Here is a 19,348-nt window from a genome sequence, read left to right on the forward strand (position 1 = left end):
CAAAAATAATTGTAGTATTTGTCTGTCACTAAACCGCACGAGTAAACTTTACCGTAAAGTAAAAGATTAACTGATAAAATAGTAAGTAAATTTGTTCGCCCAACTGGAAATGTTGCGTTAATTGTGGTGGCTCGCACTCGGAATATGCCAAAATTAGTATTTGTCTTTAAATGTTTAAATACTATTTAAACGTTTCATACTAACATTTTCAGATTAACTACTAATTGTAGGCCTAACCCAGTGGTTCTCAAAGGGAGCCACTTGGCTCACTTTGGGGGGAATTTTAAATTTTGGGGAGGAAATTTGTTCCAGGGAGGAATTGGGAAGGAAAAGTGGATGAAAATGGCTCACTTTTTATTATTTGATAATTATAACACATAACTAACTGCTCAAAGTTTAAATGGGAACTTCTACTTATTTTACGACTTAAAGTAGCCTTATGTGAAGACGATATGCTGCTTTAATTGTGGTAAACCTACGTCATAATAGACTCTGTTTGGTTTACAATATCTATTGTTTCGTCACAGTAAGTAAAGTTTACTAGCACCAGGTGTCTGTTTTATATTGTTTGCTTATTTTAGCATGGTTGTAAAAGCATGGTAAAAGTGATACGTAAAAGTAAAATAAAGAAAGGGCAAAACATAAGATTGCCCAGATCCAGTATATATTTTAAATTCTGCAAAATGCCAAAGCAAATGCTCGAGAGCGACTTTTTCCAAATCATTCATTTAAAAAACGGCTAATGTGGTTGGATCCACAAGTTTGTGCCAAGTATGCCAAATTAACCGTTGCAGAGCAAACACTTCTTCCATTTCCGACTACATATTAAGTTCAATGTGGTTTTAGTGCCATTACAGATATTTCAACCAAAAAAAGGAACACTTCACATTTGCAAACGCGGTGATCTTCGGGAAAAACTGTCATGCTTTTCTGCTCAATTTTTATTGTTTTTTGTTTTGAACATGAAACTCATTGTTCACATTAACAATGAATAACGCTTTGTACCCTACTTTTGTAATGTTCACTGTTATCTCTGAGATGAATTAGAAAAACGTACCTTGCACATCATATCCATAACTGTGAAATGTTGGCAATATTCCTTTTGGGATTTTTTGGGGAGGAATTAACATTGTTTAGGTCTTTAAGGGAGGAATACAAAAAAACTTTGAGAACCACTGGCCTAACCCTTAATAGAATACACCTCGAAATTGTTGCTTGTTATTGACTTTGTTTAGTTGTTGAATAAAGAATCGCGCCATCAAAGTTCTCGTTATCAGCCCGTGAAAGGTTTTGTATTTTTACCTACCCGCGAGTGTCCAAAGTTGAAGAACCACTTGCCTAGTCCACATTAGTTGCGTCCGCTAACTAGCAGACATATTACCCTTGGCACAAAAGGCTAACAAAAAAGTTCAATGTGCTAGTGGCTTTCTGTGGGGTACGTGCTGTATTGCAACCAGGTTATTTGTAAAATAACTTAAGTCCAAGTCAAGTCTATTAAAAACATAACTAAGTCCCAATTTAAGTCATCAGTTAACCAAGTCAATAAGTCCCAGTCAGGTCGTTATTAGAGAAAGTCATCTTCAAGTCAAATCACTGATATCGAAATTAAAAAGGTAAACCTTGAAAATTGGTAAACTCGTCATGTTTGGACCAAAAGTCAATAAAAAAAAGAACAAACAACATGTCGCAATATGATAGTTTTACGTGCAACAATTGAGATAAATAACGATTATAAAAGGCAACTAAAATCTGACGCAATAATTTAAAGCGATTTCTATTTTAAAGCGATTACAAGCAACAATGCTGACAAAAGCTTGATAACAAAAAAACGAAGCATAACTGATCGGCGTTCCTGAAAAATACTTAGGCTACAATCAAGAAACTGTACTGGTGAACTAAATTCATTTAACAAAATTTCTCGATTTAACTATATATGTATAATAGTTAATTCAGAAGATTTTTTTGCGTATTTATATCCATTCGGCGTCTCCCAAGGGTATTTCAACCGGAGGAAACTGACCATTGTACTATCTGACTCCCAAGTTCATTTGCCATAGGCTACTCATTCTAATATGCAAGAGTACGACAAATGAAAGTAGAATGGCTTAAATTTGCCGTTTATACGGAAGTTGTATTCCAGCATTTAAAAAGAGTAAAATGAGACTTGTAAGTGACTATAATTTGTTGTAAAATAGAAAACACAACAATGTCGACTACTTTATCCTTTAAGCCAAGTGGTTCTCAGTCGTTTTTAAGCCGTTAAGCAGTGGACCCCGTAACTGTTATTCAAAACTAAATTCCCCCTATAAACTTAGTTTTTAGAGAACTCTCACATTTGTTTACTGAGAAATAGATATACACTTTCAAAACAGACTACGGGCTTAGATTCTATATTAGTACCTAATTATTAGTAATAAACTAATTAACTTTGCTAAAAAATATTTTAGTGAAAAAAATTCACAAAAAGAAAACAGAAAGAAGCTGATAACTTGTACCAATGTGCATATGTATTGTGTTAACTTTAATGGTCAAAAGACCTTTCTTATTCAGTAATGAGATGTCGGTTTATTTGGAAAAAAATTAACTTAAGAAGTACACGTTATACGATGGATAAAACAATTCACACAACCGTGATTGCTTAAATAAAGATCTAAATATAAAATTTCCCTAAGTGTGGAAAACGTTTGCTCTAGAAAGATTTTAAGAATAACGGAAAATGACGGTATCGCGTATTCAAATTTTTGAATAAACCTATACACCTCGAAAGCGAACGCAAACAATAAAATGAAATTACAAAGATAAGGCAGACGGGCCAGGTCACAAAGTCGTATATAAACACGTTTAAAACAAGCCTAGTAAACTTACAAGGCTCGGCCTAACTAAATGTAATATTTGCAAAATTGAACTAATACCAAAAATCGGCTAGTCAATTTCAGTTTGCGAAGGTGAGCTTTAATTCGGTGACAAAGTTCTGGATTCTGGTAAGTATGGAATTACACCCAATGTAACGGTATTAAATTAAGAATAATTTATATTCGTAATTTTCTTTAAACATTTTTTCTAAAAATGCACAATTTTCAGAAACATTTGTTGAAGAAGATAGCATTAAAAATATTTTAGCTCTATTTCACTTTTTATGCTTCTATTGGCTGCGTATTGTTTCTTCCCACACAACAGTACAGAGGAGTCTACTGTGTGTAATAACTAGGGATGTTCAAAATATCGAATCCAATTCTGTCGTTTATTTCGGGTAATTGGAACCGATATAATTTAATGTTTTACCGCCGATTGTTGCGCCTAATTGTACAAACGCTTGTGTTAAGTTGGCCTGTCGCTGCGGCGACCAATTTATAGTGATTGCTTTAAATGTAACCTCGTAGTGCAGTATCAGCGTTTTTTCGGGCGACCAATTACCGCTTCTCGCGATAACGTTCGTCAAATAATTAAGTGTCAATCAAGCATTATTGAGCGAGCGAGTAACTTGTAATGTCTGGTGTGGAGTTCGCAATTGCCCTAAATGTTTTAAGTTGCAAAGGTAATATTACGTTGTAAAACGTGCTGGCCGTCCACAAAATGCGCTATAGGGTTACTTAAAGTCAACTTTAGGCCAATATTCAGCGAGGTTATGCAGTTATGCACAGTGTAATTGTCAAGAATTCGTTATGTCAATAGTAACTTTGTATCCTTTGCAGTACATCATTTGACTGCATAACAGATCACGTTAGTAAAAAAATAAGCCCTAAGACCCAACAATGCTTGAAAAAACAGGACCGAATTGCTTAAGACTTCTGTGTGCAGTGTTTCATTGTACTCACTATTGGCAAAAATATAAGTTTTGGCAACAACTTATACAGTTGACATAATACAGTTTACAGAACTGCTTCAAATGACAGTTGTTAAGAATGTTAAACATATGGAAGAATTTTCTATTATAATGTACACATGTTAGCAAATTGTTTGGGCGATTTATTGCTGTGATTGTAGGCCCTGTGGGATAGATTAAGATTAATCCCTTCCCCAAACAAAACCAAGGCTAGATAATTTAATAAAAATATACTAGGATTCGCTATTCTGGATTCGTTATTCTGGATTCGAAACCTAATATTCTAGAATACCTTGGGATTCTACTTTGAACATCACTAACAGCTCGAACAAAACAATGTTTTCCGTTTGTGCGCTTTTGTGAGCATGCGTTTATCTAGGGTAAATTATACTGAACATTATGCATTTACACAGAAGAAAGAAAGGCGGAGAGATTACTTGCATACAGGCACATCAACTAGGATGTCAATTTGTAACTCCTCTTTGGGTTGAAAGGAAAACATGATCGCTGATTTGCCTAGCCCGGCTTAGTTGCAACCAGCAAAGCACAGTTGTATTGGTATTGTAGCATTGACTGAGGGTTACTCGTATACAAACCCTTCATCCAATTTTGCTTCTGAAATCACATGTTACGCGGTCACTCGCTCATTAACAAAAGTGCAGATTAAAAGCATAAATTATGTTATCTTTTTTTAACTTTATTGTTTGAAATTTTGCAAAAATGTAGATATTAATCCTGAAATAAGCCCAAGTTCAAACCCAGAAATTTATCAAGTTAAACGTTATAAAAATCTCTAATAACATAAGGAAGAACTTAAGATTTACATTTAAGAGAATAAGCAACTCACAGTGATAGTAAATCCGACTTTTTTGATTACTTCCACAACCTCCTCCCAAGACAGTTCTATTGAAGCTTCCTTTGCCATTCCGGAAAAATGATACAAAAGAGGTCCCAGGTTAACCCAGAGACCACCAGGCTTTAAAATCTTGAATATTCTTTCAATGTAGGAAATAATATTGTGGGCGGTGTCGATGAAATAGCAAGTTGCAACACAGTCCCAGCTATCTATTAAAACAAGGCAGACTAGTTGATCAAACTTAAGCATCTTGTAAAAAAAAAATTTGCCAAAAACTTTATATTATGCCAATATAGTAAGTACAGTGCAACACTACACAATAAACTGTTAACCAATTAGATCCTGTTTTTTAAAACATGTTGGGTCTAACTGCTGCTTTTTTGACTAACGTGATCTGTTATGCAATCAAATAATGTACTGCAAAGAATACAAAGTTACTACTGACATAGCGAATACTTGACAATTACGCTGTGCATCACTGACCATCACTGCATAACCTCACTGAATATTGGCCTAAAGTTGACCGTTTAAGTAACCCTATAGCGCATTTTTTCCACGGCCAGCACGTTTTACAATGTTAAGTTACTTTTGCAACTGAACGCATTTAGGGAAATTATAAACTATGCACACACTTTAGCCGCTCGCCCAATAACACTTGATTGACACTTAATTATTAGGCGAAGGTTTTCGCAAGACGTGAAGTAATTAGGTCGCCCGAAAAAACGCTGATATTGCACTAATTTGCTACATTTAAAGCAAGCAATATAAATGTTTCGCCGCAGAGACAGGCCTAAATCCAAACTTGCCTCTCACGTTCGTACGATTAGGCGCAACGATCGGCGGTAAAAACTTATATTATATTGGTCCCAAATACCCGAAATAAACGGAAGAATTGGATTCGATATTCTACTATGAACATCACTACTGGTCGTGTTAAACCGAAACAGGCGTTTGGCTGTGCCAATGCTGAGGGCACCACTGAAAAAGCTAAACAACTTGGCATATACAGTATTTCCAGCAGAAATGTGACCGCTTTATAGAAAAGTTATTATTATTTTCTTTTAATTGTAACAAAGCTCGCTAAAATGCTTATCAACAACGAAATAATCAGGTGTGGAATTCTGTAGTTAGGCTGATCAGATGAGTGAATTTATCATGCAACCTTGCTTAATCGTTGGGGTGTGGGCAACAGATTCTGTTATTTAAGTTTCATAATTAAATCAGTGTAAATGTTATACCTTGTTCTGTGTAAACTTCCAAGAAATCGCCGGCAGTCATACTGAATCGGTTGTTGTATGGCAAAGTAGCTGGGTTTACATCCGGAAACTGAACGGCCTTTAAAGCATCATCCCAAGACATATTATTGCAGCTTTTATCAATCCATGGATAAATAGAAAACTTGTGGTGGTCTGACGATTCTGTATCTCCTAGAGTCCTTAACAAAAAGACATTTTCAGCAAAAGAAGATCCACAAATTAACATGTTTTTAATCTTTAAAACTAAATTATATTTTACACCTTTTTAAGTTTATTTTAGGCCTACTGAATTTTGCTGAACTAAGTATTTGTATGCAAGGAAGTTAAATCCTAAATTGAATAACCATTTCCAAATACACCTACGGCAGTACAAAGTGAATCCTAATTTATTAATATACATATATATACATATATATATTAGGGTTGTTCAAAAAAACACTTTTTTGTCAAATTCCTGTGCTACGTCAATTTGAAAATTCAGATTTGGGCTAAAATTAAAAAAAAAAAATATCCTGCCCCTGAAAAAAAATGTTTCTTCATTTTTTACATTGCTTTGCAATTGAATAGCTATAAATAAATATGTTTTGCAGTAAAAAAGTGAGTAGTCATGGTACAAATGTCACATTTCGACAACATTTGTTAGGCTGTTTTGTACGAAAAATGGCATTTTAGCACATTTTTTTGAACTTTAAATAAGTAATTGATATAATTGTGTGAAGACTAAATGCACTATTTTATTAATTGGATGTCATGTGTGCTGCATCTACTTTATTTTAAAATTTTAAGCCATTTTTCATACAAAACAGCTTAACAAATGTTGTTGAAATGTGACATTTGTACCATGACTATTCACTTTTTTACTGCAAAACAGGTTTATTTATGGCTATTCAATTGCAAAGCAATGCAATGCAAAAAAAAATTAGGGGGAGGACAATTTATTTGTTTTAGCCCAAATCTGAATTTTCAAATTGTAGCACGGTCAATACTGAACCAAACGTGCTCAGATTTGGTTTGTGGGGTTTTTAGACGCAACCTAACAATTCCAGGGGGTCCCCACTGAAATTTGACAAAAAAAGTGTTTTTTTTTTAACAACCCTAATATATATATATTCATGTCATGTGTATACCACATAGTATTGTATAATGATTTAGCTAAGGTGGAACATATTACTAATTGGAGCAACAAAACGTAAAGAAGTTATGTAAATAATAACACACAAAACAACATATGCTTACTTGTTAATGATAAAATTAGAAGTGAACAACATGTAGAAGCTGAATTCATTGCCTTGTGAAAAGTAACCCAACCTAGCCAATTCCCAAGCTAACCTTCCCAAGCCACAGCCAGGAACAAGCACAGATGGTGTTTCGCTTGAACCATCCTAAAAATTGTTGTAAATAACTTACAAATAACAACCCACTGAAATGTGTGTTTTAATTTCATATAGTATCTCATTTTATTATTATGAAGATTACTATATCTGGTCTACTGATTGCAAATTTCATGTAAACGTTGTGAGAGTTTAACATTTTTTTCAAGTTTAGTAATCAACTAACATAAGGTGTCAAGATTTTTAAATGTTGTTGCATGTGCAATTTCAGGTTAAAGGGATAGTTGTGCTTTACTCAGAGAAGAACAAAAATATTTTCGATCTTAAGAATGTTAAACCAACAGCAACTAATTAATCACAAACACAAAAGTTAAATTAAGCAGTTTAGAAGTAATGTAGTTCATGTGTTATTAACTGAAACAGTTACAGTTTAACCAATGCAGTAAAAAGACTAACTATTATTTTCAAATTCTTTCTTCAGTAATGATGACTTTCTGAAAGTAATTTGATCATTTTTGTTGAAGTATACTTATTTTAGATTGTATAAACATTTACTTTTTTTCCCTAATGCAATGCCTGAATAAAAAAACAGTTTGCTTCCTTTGTGTATGTCATTCAAAAATGAGTACAAGGTTTGTAATATTTACAAACTTATTTTATTAAACAAAGTGACTTGACTTGAAATATGGTATGATGCAATGAATTAAATTGAACTTGACATTTATCTTTACAAAATAATTTATTTAGAAGTTTACAGAAACACATGTTACATAACTCAATCATAGTAAAAAAGTACTTATAACGTTGAATACTGGTTGCAGGGCTTCGGTCGCATTTTAAATTATTAAGTACACAAGGGGTTAAAACAAGAATTAAAAAACTTACAACTGGTAAAAATTTAACAATTTCATCGATCAGTGGCTGATAAGAAAGACTCCGTTCTTCTGCACCATCACATGACCAATCGCGGACTATTTGCTTCAAGGTCGACTTCACTTTATCCGAATCAAAAGAAGTAAAAGAAACATGCTCTTGAAGCTGAAATGAAATGCAATATGCTTGTGTTATGCAAAGGCAAATATGCATGATTTTTGAGTATAAAATGGTAGGAAATCAAATTAAAAGGGTGAAAAAGCACCTAAAAGATATATTGTTAAAATTTCAAACAAGTAAAATTATTTGATAAATTTTACTGAACAATAGATGGAAATAATTCTAAGCTGCATTCAAAGAGTTTTTTTTAATTAAATTGTGTTTACAACCTGTAAATAAAACAAAATACGAGAATTAAATTAAAGAATAACTTCCTAAACACCTATATAACCTGGGTTTTCATGGGCTATAACCAATGCAGTTGTAGCATTTAACAATGACTGAAGTCAATGACTTGACATAAGTGCACTTAAGTAACTGTTTTCAAATGACTTGACTCAACCATAATCTTTTGGGTTTAATCACTTGACTTAACTGGAGTCATTTAGACAAACTACTTGACAAATGTTAATGTGCTTCAATTGAATACTTAAAATTTGGGTTATTTTAGCCAAATTTTAAAAGTAATAAATGTTAAACAGTTATTTTTTTTTTTTTTTTTGTGAAATATTAGTCAGAATGGAACGATTTCACCCTTTTAGATGTTTAATCTTATTTTTTGTACCAATACTGTGACTTGAAATTGACTTGCATAACTAATGGCTTGTATTGAGACTTGCTATTTGTTGAAAGCAACTTGAATTGAATTTAAGTTATTTTGCATATGACTTGACAGGGCTTGCTTTCCAAAATGACTTGTTTACAACACTGGCTAACCTGGACCTATGCAAAAATTGCAGTTTTGCAAGAGTTTACTGTACAGAATAAAATCAAACTAGTCTTAAAAATTTTGTCTGCATTTTATGGCACTTTTATCAAAATCTTAGCATATTTTAGTTATGTAATTAAGGTTTAAGCACAACTGAGGTTTGGAATTCCAACACAATACAACCGATTTCCAAAATTAAGGTGTACATTACAATTTAGTAAAAAAATGTGCCACATAATGCAGACCGGCATCAAAAAAAAACCCGGCATCAAAATGCCACGCATTTAATGTAAAATGCGTTGAACGCTAAAAATAGTCTGGGATTGCTAATGGATTTACATAACTGTTTACCAAAAAATAGTATTCCTGTTTCTACATTTACATATATACCTCTTTATATTTAACATTTTGGAACATGTCTCCACAGAACTGCGTAATTTCTCTAATCACAGCAGCATTGCAATCAATACAAAGTCGTGTTTCATCCAACATCTTTTTATGATTTGGTAGCATTGCCTTGTGTTCAGGGAGGAGATTTTCATAGTTATCTTCTCTGAAGTTTAATCGATGCAAAGCAGTTTTTCTGCAGTAAAACAGTTCTCTAAATAAAGCTACACCAAAAATCAGTTTTGTATATTAATTAAAAACTAAAACTATTTACCTGTAGCCTTTAAATGCGTTTAGCACCTGCATAAAATGAAGCTGTTCCTTTTTTTCATTTTCATCTTTGGTAGAATCTTCCAAAGAACAACGCATAGCAATATTTCTTAAACCATTAACATCATATAACGTTTAATAATATTTTTTATTCACTTTTTATACAAAACAGTAAAGACACGCTTTTAAAATAAAATTTTATTTTTTTATTATTTTAAAACACTGTGTACCACAATAGCGTTTAACAAGATAAATATTTTTTCCTATCACAAAATTAAAAAAATTCTCATAGTCATAAATACTTGCAAATTTACAAAATATTTCAGTTTAGAAAAGTTTTGCACAGTGAGAGATAGTTAGACTTCAACATCTGCACTCTGCGGAAAATATGACATTGACGTGCGTAAGAGTTTCAACATTTATCAACCTTTAGTACACTACATCACTAAAAATCCAAATATGATACATTTGGAAATTTGAAACTACTTACTACCAATGATACTATAGTATCATTGCTCATTATCCATGTATGAGGCTAATTAATTATAGCAGAAAACCCTAAAACTTAAAAAGTTTCGTATAACTTTATATCTGGTAAACTAATTATAAGTATTAATTTAAAAAAGTTATTTTGGTTTTCTGAAAGGGTAATCACCTAAAATACCATTGTTTTACAGTTTACGCAGTGTTTACACAAACGTACTGGCCCTACTACACGAAGGTCATTTCGGCATGCATCGAATGAAGCAGTTAGCCCGAACATCCGTCTACTGGCCAAGCATGGATAGCGATATAGTCGACCTGTGCAGGAAATCTCACACCTGTGCCGTGCACCAAAACGCTCCTTCAAAGGTGGCTGTTCATCCATGGATGATGCCCGAAAAAGCATGAAGACGCCTACATGTGGACCATGCAATCAATCTCATGAGGTACAATTGGTTATTTATGATTGATACTTACTCCATAGTACCCGTGTATACATTTTGCACACTTGGTGTCAGCGAAGACCACGATGGATCTCCTGGAAAGAGACTTTTTCCATGTTGGCTATCCTCGCACCATTGTGTCGGACAATGCACCGACATTTCGTTCGGAAGAATTCCAGAACTACTGCAAGACGCGCGGTATAGTTCACCTGACAGGAGCCCCATATCATCCTGCAACAAATGTAGCTGCTGAACGCCTTGTACAAACCTTTAAACAGGCTTTACGCAAGCCGTCCAAGCCTCCGAGAGAAGCTCTGCTCGAGTTTTTCATGCAGTACGGGCGGACACCAATGGCAAGCGGATACTCTCCCAGTGAACTCTTAAACAATCGGCAGATACGCACGAAAATAGATACTTTACTTCCTTCTCCAGCTCACTTTGCGTTCGAAGCCGCACCTTCTTACGACGTTTACACCTAATGATAGCTTAGTAAGCTTTTATGAGGAGAGGCCGGTGCGCAATGTAACACGGGTCGGTTGTAACACTCTAAATTGCGCCACCTGCGGCCAAACTCTATTCACGTGATTAACATTGTGCATGCGCCTTTCGATTCAATTTCACCATTGAAAGTTGGAGCAGGCTACATAAAGCAGTGGTCTTCAAGCTTTTTCAGTTTGGTAAACCCTTAAAGTTGTTGTGACGAACTCGTGCACCCTGTTTACTTAAAAGGTATACTGAGATAAATAGCGATCTTAAAAATCATTATGCATATCAATATCATCATGTCAGTTAAACCAAGAGGGGCTGCCGAAGTATTACACACTGTCGGTGAGAGTTCTCCGCTTGCGAGTACTATTGCATGTCATAAAACAGCATTCAAACAAACTTGAGAAAATAGCAAAAAGACTATTTAATGACTGTTTTATTAATAAAAATGTGAAGTAATAATGGTTCATTAAACGTTTGTGATGCACCCTTTTATACCTTTTCGTAATGATGCACCCCATGCATATTTTTGGTGCAAGTTGAAGAGCACTGACCTAAAGTACAAACGAAGTGGTGGACAAAAATATATATTTTAGGTGAGAAAGTATCTTTTTTTACATGTTTAGTTTTTGTTAGTGTTGTTCAATCATTTAACTTAAAAAATTGAAAAGCATACAATCTGATTTAGTAATAACAATAGTTTATTGGTGCATACTTTATGAACTAGCCAGTTGACTGAGCAAGGGGTGAACGATGGTAATTTTTGGCTAACATGGGCCTGGGTCGGTTGTAACAAAATTGACCGGGATTGGTTGTAACATTTGAAAAGTGTTAAAAGTGACCCTGGGCGAAACAGTATAACGTACAGGAACTCTTTATTTATTTTTCTGCTATGGTGAGAAAATTTAAATGTGAACTTACATCAGCTGCCAACGATTTGAAAAGCCAGGGAACATCTGTCTGATCAGTGATGAGGGGCTACTTTGAACAGCACTATAACTTTGAACACTAATTAAAAAAAAATATTTCATCATGCATTAAGGTCTGTAAAATACACAACATAAATCGGTTTTCCCGCAAATTTAATGAAATAGACTTCAATATCCGCTCTTTCCGCATATTTTAAAACAAGATTTCTATGTTGACAGTAAAGACTGCTTTTAGATTAAAACCGCACCACGTGACTTTTATTAGCATTTGGTAATTTGTAATTGTAATTTGTAAGTAGCCTGGGAAATTCTTGGATCTAGGAAAGTGAAAGAGGTTTTGATCTTCTTTTTTTCAGTAAAATTTTATTAGCACATGAAAGACATATTATAACTGGGTTTATGTTGAGAATACCGTTCAGTATCTAAAAATTACTAAAGTGGGTCATTTTTTATTTTGGTGCGTCTAACTTTGAAGTTTTGAACAGTGTTCAAAGTAGCCACACCCCCTGTGGAAAGTATGACAAGTGCACCCGCGAGTTTTTTTTAACCTTTCAAAAGTGCACCTCGAAAAAATCCGAACTGCACCACAAATATGAAAAACGCTTGAGCGACATACGTTTATAGTGCAATGTATGCAATACGTGCATCGGAAAATCATTTAGTGCACCCGAGGTGCAGATTTTTAACTTTGTTGCACCCGGTCACCCGTTTTTTTCGGCCGTGCATCCGCGACATCTCGTCGAAATCTGCCATACTTTCCAGACTGGGCCACACCTTTTTTAGTGCTGTTGAAAGTGTAGCCTATACGTTTTGTTGTTGTATCGAAGTTTCATTTGTAAATAACGTCCTGTTTTAGATTCCTCATGCCGTAGAGGAACTTTCGTTGACGATGCAAATGACACGCATGTTAATAGAGTTTAATTTTTTTTAGCATAAAAATGCGTCCATTAATTCATCAATTTTCGTATACAATATTATTGATAAGCACTGTAAAATAGGGTTCGTGCATCCAAACGATCATATTTGAGTCAAACGTTGTCAACAGCCATGGAGCAGGTTCAGAAAAAGTTTATGTCGTTAAGGCAAACAAGCAAATTGTACAACATTCCTTTCGAAACGTTGAGCAACAAAATGCTAAGCAAAAACACTGGTTCTACCACCCATCCAACAGTTTTTTGCGAAATGGAAGAAGATGCGTTTGTTGAACACATTCAAGTCGTAAAAAGGGGTTTTCTACTTAGTCATTTGGACATGAGAATAATAGCTAGTCGAATTTCCGTGGAACTGTAATAGAAATGGATAAGAAATGTGCCAAGGTCTAACTTAGCAAACTGTCGTAAAGGTTGGCGATGGCCACATTGTGTCGACCAGATTGACTATGAGTGGGACAAAGTTGTTAAGCACCACACAGAGGATGCCAGCATTAACAAACGCGGATTTTTCCTGATCTTGAAAATGAGTGGGGCCCAGGGGAATAAGTATTGTTTTCGCATAAGCAACTGTTTTCGCTGTAGTTTTAGCTGTTCGTTGTTTTTTGTTATTGAATTTTTTGTAAATAAAAAGATTTATTTTTCCATCGACCTGGTGGCTTTTTTGTGAGTGTGGGCGGGTGAGTTAGAATACCCCAGCCTAACTTTAAACACATAGAAATTTGGCGGGAAATCCTCCAAAAATTCGATATTTTGAAAAAAATACGTTTTAAAACATTTGAAGCAGGAGTCGAACCGGAACTTTATGAACCGGTTTCGGGTCAATTTTTGCCCAACATGAATCGTTTTTTGTAAGATTTTAACGAACCGAATATTTTGAAAGCACCGAACCCTAACCTGTAAATATAAGCGGTTCGCTCCAGCATGACGTCACAATTTCTATTTTACAGAGTCAAGTTACGCCATGTTTGAAATTTTATGAAAAAAATATGCATATTGAATAAATAAAACGTTAATTTATATTTTAGATATTTCAATTATGAGTTTCTGTTTTGTAATACGTCAAGTAACTTTGATTAAATGACTTACAGTTCAAAGATTATTTTCCACATTTATATTCACCCTCGTTTTGAGATTTAACGCAACTTATATTGTATCCGAACCGGAACTTTATGAACCGGTTTTGAAATAACGATTGTCGAACCGGAGCTGAACCGGAACTTTTAAATTCCTCCGAACCGAAACCGGAACTGAACCGAATTCCGAAAAAATCCTTGAAACCGAACCGAAGCTGAACCGGAAAAGTCAAACGGTTCGACCACCTGATTTAAACACAATGCAACAGGACGACTTCCTTATTTTCCTTAAACACTTTGTTAGTAAGACTAAAGTCACAGTTGAACGAAAGGTTTTGCTTCTGCTCGCCAATCGTAGCTCCCACCATACAACTGCAGCCATAGATTAGTGTTTATGGATCCCTGAAAAAAAATGCTAATGGTGCCAGTGACGCGTGGATGAAAATGAACCCCGGAAAAGCCATGACCACTTATGATGTTCCCGGGCTGGGTAAAACCTTTCTTCAAGTGGCAACAACGCAAATAGCATTTAGTCAGGATTCCGTTGCACAGGAATCTGGCCTTTCAACTCCGATATATTTAAAGAACACGAATTTTCTCCTTTCTAGGTGACTCATCGGCCAGACCCAGCTCTTCACTCATCTTTGCGGACTCAACATGCAGAAGAATGTTCATCGACTGGTAATTTGCCTCCAGCTCCCAATGGGACATCTTTTTTGACTCTACATGCTGAAGAAACTTTATCGCCTGGAAATTTGCCTCCAGCTCCCATTTGGACAATTTGTTGTCATAACATGGAGTAGGATTTCGTAGTGTGATAGAATGCCTCAAGGTATGCCACAAGCTCATCTATTCTTACGTCAAATTCTGCTGTATGCGAGTCTCATTATAAATTTAGTCCTAAACAACTTCGTCCATTACCAAAAGCACCACCAAGACAAATAGTTGAATCCAAACGGAAAAAGGTACCAGCAAAAAATTTTAACAGATAGACCAGGCAACGAAGCAATGGAAAAAGTGGAGAGGCCAACAAAAGTTGTTGTCAGCACCAAAATACACCAATTTCGTTTAAGCTATAGTTTAGTAATTCATGCCCATCCAAGCCTGCAGTTTCAGCTGTAGGCTATTTGAATTTAGCAGTAGGCCTAATCGAAATTTGTTTAATAGTAGTAATCCTGTCCTTGTGCACCTCCTGGTTACACTCGACCTGAGACGTAGCCTACAACCCTATAGTAGCCCTTTTGGCGTATTGTAGGCTAATACTTTCTGTTATACATTTACCTTTGAGTTTGACATTTCTTTGAAGTACCATAACAATAAAAATGCATTTCAAATATGTTTATTAGTTACAATTCGCCCCTTTAGGTATTACAACTGAGTGAACTGACCCGTGCACAGGGCAAGTTGTACCACATTGGTCACCTTTTTTGAAAGGTGATAACTTTTGCTGTGGACAAGATAATTGTATAAAACTTGCGGCAAGTAATTGCTAAAAGTGGGGCGACACTACACCCACCCGGATTTATCGAAGCGTTATGTTTGCCTTTTCTTATTTTTTGCGTTCCGTTTTATCGCCGGTTCTAGTGTGTACTTTTTTTTAATTCGGGGCACCTGGAATAAAGACTTGCCATCGCCTTAAAATATTTTATTTTTATATGACGGTTATATTTCATTAATTCGAAAGATAAACAAGACATTAGAAAATATGCCAAAATTGGACCAACACGCCCTGTAGGGTTGTTCAAATTTTGAAAATTTTTGAAAAAATTAGCTAACTGAAGTTTTTTTTTTTTGCAGGAGGCCAGCGTGCTGCTGTGCATCATCAGTGAGGTTTACGGAGTAATCAGTGTTTAACTTGACCATTCTCTCACTAACATCATTAACAACTTGAAGGTATTTACAAAGTTTTCCGCAACTTGGTAGTCTTTATCGTGCGTCCATAGTTACAAACTGGAATCCACAGCAAGTTGCAATTAACACCCAGAGCGGAAACAAGAAACCAGGACTCTTATCCCACAATTTTTTTTAATTCTGGTGCGTCCTGTTTTTTTATGAACGATGGCAACCCCAGGCAAAATTTACTTAGCTTGGGTGTATCCAAAGTTTTACTTGCCAAAGCCGCTTTCCCATCTTCGTCCATAGTAGGGTGTGAACTGAACATAGAAAACAATACAATTTCTTCATTTATGTAACAATGATGAATTTCCGCAGTTGTTGTAGGCAACCTATGCCACCTGGTAATCATATATTGAACACTCTTTCATGGTTGCAAATTATCAGGTATTTTTAAAGCATCGAAACCAATACCTGTTTTTACCCAAGCTAAAATATAAAACAAGGCAATAAACTGATTGATGCGCTGCAGCTATAGTTTACAAAATCTTCGTAGCCATCTGTTACATCCACATGAACATCGTTTGGCAAACCTGGTGCTACACGCAGTGCTTGGGTCACGCGTCTTAATCTAATCTAATGCGAAACCAAAATCGAGCGCAAAACGCCGTTAAAAAAAACAAAAAAACGATCTTCGTTTAGTATTTGAGGCGGTGAAAGGCGTGCTTGTAATTGCGCTAGTTGCGTTCATGGAACTTGAAAACTGCGCTGCTGATAGTCGAATTATGTATGATTTTACCACAATTAATCACACATTTTTCACGGTCTTGGTTTATTTTGTCGCCTGAAGTTAACGATTGCACACTGTGGTTTCGCAGCTGGCGCCTGACAGGATTGTCGACGACGCATGTGCTCGCTTTTGCTGGACGTATTTGGCTGTTTCTGATTAGTTTTTTATCACGTCTTGCAATCACCATTCTATGATATCATCATACGGTCACTGTTTAATGACTTCATTATTCATTACCGTCAGACGAAAAATAGGGGAATTCCCTAAGTTAAAAATTCAGGACCCCCTTTTTGATTTTCTGGTTACGCCCCTGATTGCCCTCCCTGGAAAAATTTCTGCGGGCGTCCCTGTATGGCAGCTATAGTTTATTCGTAACTTTTGTGCGCGCTATGCATTAAACGTTATTAATTACATGCCTTGTTTATAATTTTACGCCCCACGCCCTTTTTTCTCTCTTTTTTCTCCCTTGTTAGTATTTTACCGCTGAATTGAAAGTTCATTGAATTTTGCTATATCCGTCATGCACTGCAGATTTAAAACCGACATTGAGCTAAACTGAATTTACTGCATAGCTGTTCACTCAGTTTGACAAAAATTATCACAGGCAACTAACATTTAAAAAAAAAAGACATGATATGTTAAATCGATTTAGGGGTATATCAGGGGCACTGAGTCCGAAAAAGTCATTACTTTTGCTTGGTTTGCTGTAGTTTTCGAGATATTGCTTTCCCACACACACCATAAAAAATGTAGCCTATAGGCCTATGCTAATGGGTAGCATAGGTTCAATTTAAGTAACGCCTCCGTGATCATAACATTTTTGATTCGGCAACAAACATAACGTTTTACCGGGACAGAGAAGAAATGCTAATGCAATTTTTCTCTCGAGAGGATGCCATCATTCTTAATGTAGAAGTATCTTTTATCGACTATTGGAAGCGTTTTTTGTGCTGACTGTTCCAAAGAGGCTTACATACAAAAATGAGTTGAATTTTTTGGCATATCACAGTTAAAGTTGGTATAAAATATTGTTTCCAACCGCACAAATAGAGAAAAATTTTAGCAGGCCAAAGCAAAAATTATCGCGGACCGGAGGTTAAAAACCAGTGGACTAGGCCATAAAAAATTGGGTTTTATTGTTTGTTTCGTGGTGCCTTTCAAATAGCTTACTGTTACAGACGTTGCATTCTGCAGTACAATGAGATACCCAAGAATTTTTGTTCGTTGGCCACCTACACAAGGAATGAACTAACCCTTCTCGCTCTATTGAACATCACGATCCCCAACACGCGCAGTCTATATTCCTTAATTGTGCTACGGTTCGTGGGGGCTTAATTGTCGACTAGTGATCGGGTTCTGTCAGAATTAGAAGAAACGCGTTCAACGAACTCTTTGGAACTTTTTCGTTTTCCAAAAGGATTGGTATCGGATGGTTGATGTAGCCTAATTATAGCGTTTTCGCTTGATATAAAAGTGTTAAATATTTCACTTCGATTTACTTTACTTGTTGGGTCGGTCTGACTATTAGGACTAGACTGAATTTTGAAAAAAAATTGAACTCGAATATAACATATTTTTTCGAAATAATCTATTCATCTCTCAGACACAAAGCGTACTAAGGGGTTACGCCGTGTGAACTTATGAACCAGTGTTGTAAACAGGTCATTTAAAAATGCTTAAAGTCCTACTAAATTAATTTGTAAAAATAACTTAAGTTCCAGTCCAAGTCATCACTTGCCCAAGTCTAGTCATAATTAGAGCGAGTTAACGTCAAGTGAACCGAAAAATAAGAAAACGCAAGTTAGCATGCGAATTGTTCATGTGCACACTTTATAAAAAAACATAATTAATTTAACGCAAGTCAAGTTTTCCAAAATATTTACCACCCAAAACTAAAATCCTGCATCCGCCACTGTCATTCCATAAACTGTACTTCTCAAACTTTTAGGTGTTTCAACTCAATAAAACTACTTGCAATCCTTATTTGTAAAAGCAATTTGTCACTCACTTGGGGATGGTGTTTAGTTATTTTAGTTTTGTCAAACTTGTTGCATTTCCCCTGCATATCGTTACTACTGATCACAGCGGGTAAATTTAAAAAAAAGTTTTACCGCAGTCATGCGTAACGTTTGCGCTGAGGGCGTATTTGGTTGGCGTAGCTAGGGTGTGTTGTATTTACACGCTTTGTAGCCGCAGAAGGCGGTGGACGGTGGTGTCCAATAGGAATTGTAAGGCTATCAATTTAACCAATTAATTTAAAAATTTGAGGTGTCTACTTGATCGGATTGCTATTTTACGCTTGGGTAATGATTTATTAATTTGGGTTAGGGTTGGGGTTAGAGTTTGGGTTTGGAGGGGGTTAGTAGTTAGTACTAATTTTAATTTGCCGAGTTTTGCATAATATCGATGATTATTTTCGGAAATCGTTTTAAATTACTTTGTTATCCGGGCAAATAGCCTTAGGAGATGCCTAGAGCCTATTAAACTGGATCGCTTTTCACGCCGGCACACTTTAATGATTTTATGTCGATTATAATTACATTGCTGTCTGGATAAACAGCCTTAAGAATTTAGTGTTTTGTCTGTTTTGCTTTGAAGCACATATGTCATTCTGGCATTTGTCTAAAATTGTAAGATGTTAAATAAACTCGTTTT

At 35.5% G+C, this 19,348-nt stretch overlaps 1 protein-coding gene across 1 annotated transcript; it reads right to left on the reverse strand.

Annotated features, from left to right (window-relative positions):
• Positions 1-4,146: 4,146 nt before the first annotated feature.
• On the reverse strand, positions 4,147-9,874 carry LOC146138284 (carnosine N-methyltransferase-like). The gene is made up of 7 exons (XM_083393964.1): positions 9,729-9,874; positions 9,458-9,650; positions 8,152-8,304; positions 7,172-7,317; positions 5,918-6,114; positions 4,671-4,888; positions 4,147-4,438 (listed from the first exon to the last, which is right to left on the reverse strand). Exons 1-7 carry the CDS (start codon positions 9,821-9,823, stop codon positions 4,340-4,342), a joined length of 1,101 nt encoding a protein of 366 aa, XP_083250090.1. The 5' UTR covers positions 9,824-9,874; the 3' UTR covers positions 4,147-4,339.
• Positions 9,875-19,348: the final 9,474 nt, after the last annotated feature.

The sequence above is a fragment of the Ascidiella aspersa genome, chromosome 7 (genome assembly GCF_963924565.1).
Source record: "Ascidiella aspersa chromosome 7, kaAscAspe10.2, whole genome shotgun sequence".
Taxonomy (NCBI): Eukaryota; Metazoa; Chordata; class Ascidiacea; order Phlebobranchia; family Ascidiidae; genus Ascidiella; species Ascidiella aspersa.